This window comes from Oxyura jamaicensis (assembly GCF_011077185.1).
Source record: "Oxyura jamaicensis isolate SHBP4307 breed ruddy duck chromosome 14 unlocalized genomic scaffold, BPBGC_Ojam_1.0 oxy14_random_OJ70635, whole genome shotgun sequence".
Taxonomy (NCBI): domain Eukaryota; kingdom Metazoa; phylum Chordata; class Aves; order Anseriformes; family Anatidae; genus Oxyura; species Oxyura jamaicensis.
Window position 1 is genome coordinate 1 of NW_023304368.1, and position 1,173 is coordinate 1,173.

The 1,173-nt window shown below is 69.7% G+C and overlaps 1 protein-coding gene across 1 annotated transcript; it reads left to right on the top strand.

Annotated features, from left to right (window-relative positions):
- Positions 1-8: 8 nt before the first annotated feature.
- On the top strand, positions 9-860 carry LOC118157927 (jmjC domain-containing protein 8-like; the record flags this gene model as incomplete). Its single annotated transcript, XM_035312464.1, has 5 exons — positions 9-225; positions 308-375; positions 445-579; positions 719-800; positions 836-860. Coding segments are annotated over 4 exons (501 nt in total), but the record flags the coding sequence as incomplete, so codon positions are not given.
- Positions 861-1,173: the final 313 nt, after the last annotated feature.

A 1,173-nucleotide genomic window follows, 5' to 3' on the forward strand; every position in this document is an offset into this window, starting at 1 on the left:
ACCCTAACCCTGACCCTGACCCTAACCCTGACCCTAACCCTGACCCTGACCCTAACCCTGACCCTGACCCTGACCCTAACTGTCAGCGCCCACCTCTCCCCGCAGACACCCTCTATTTCTTCGGGGACAACAACTTCACCGAGTGGGGCCCCCTCTTCCAGAAGTACGTGCCCCCGCCGTTCCGCATCCCCGGCACCAGCAGCGCCTACAGCTTCGGGATCGCAGGTGGGGGCCGCGGGCTCGGCATGGGGGGGGGGGGGGCCGGCAGCCCCCCCGGGGGCGCCTCCAGCACCCGCTGCCTCCCTAGGCTCGGGTTCGGGCGTCCCCTTCCACTGGCACGGCCCCGGTTACTCCGAGGTGATCTTCGGCAGGAAGGTGAGCGGGGTCTGGAAGCCGCGCGGGGGCTTTGGCGAGGGGGAGCTGAGCCTCCGCCGGGTCTTCCAGCGCTGGTTCCTCTACCCGCCGGATAAAACTCCCCACTTCCACCCCAACGAGACGACGCTGGCCTGGCTCCAGAGCACCTACCCCACGCTGCCGCCGGCCGAGCGGCCGCTGGAGTGCACCATCCGCCCCGGAGAGGTGAGGGAGGGCTGCAGGGAGGCCGCACGTGGCTGCTCGGCTCCCGCCCCGGCCCGAGGGCAGGAGGGAAAAACGCTGGCGGCTGCTCCCCGTGGCGTGCCGGGAGCCCCAGGGAGCCCCCGCTGCGCTCTGCCCGCAGGTCCTGTACTTCCCCGACCGCTGGTGGCACGCCACGCTCAACCTGGACACCAGCGTCTTCATCTCCACCTTCCTGGGGTAGCGCCGGGCACGCGCCCCATCCCGACACAGCGAGCAGCCCGGGGGCACCGGACCCCCCCCCCCAAAAAAAAGCCATCGGTGTCAGGACCCAGCACTCACACCTCCAGTTTTTTAACCGGTCTCCCTTTTTTTCACCCCCCCCCCAACCTTTGGAGTAAAATTTACGCGGGGCTTGCACCAGCCCTGCCAGGCAGGGACAGAGCCCGGCCCACGCGGGCAGGGTGGGAGCTGCCCTGCGCTGGAACTGCCCCCGGGGGTAGGAGGAGAACCGGCACCTCGGCTCCAGCGGTGACACCGACCCTGCCACGAGGGGACAGGGACAAACCGTCCCCCCCCCCCCCCACCACCACCACCACCAGGGACAGGCCGGGGAAG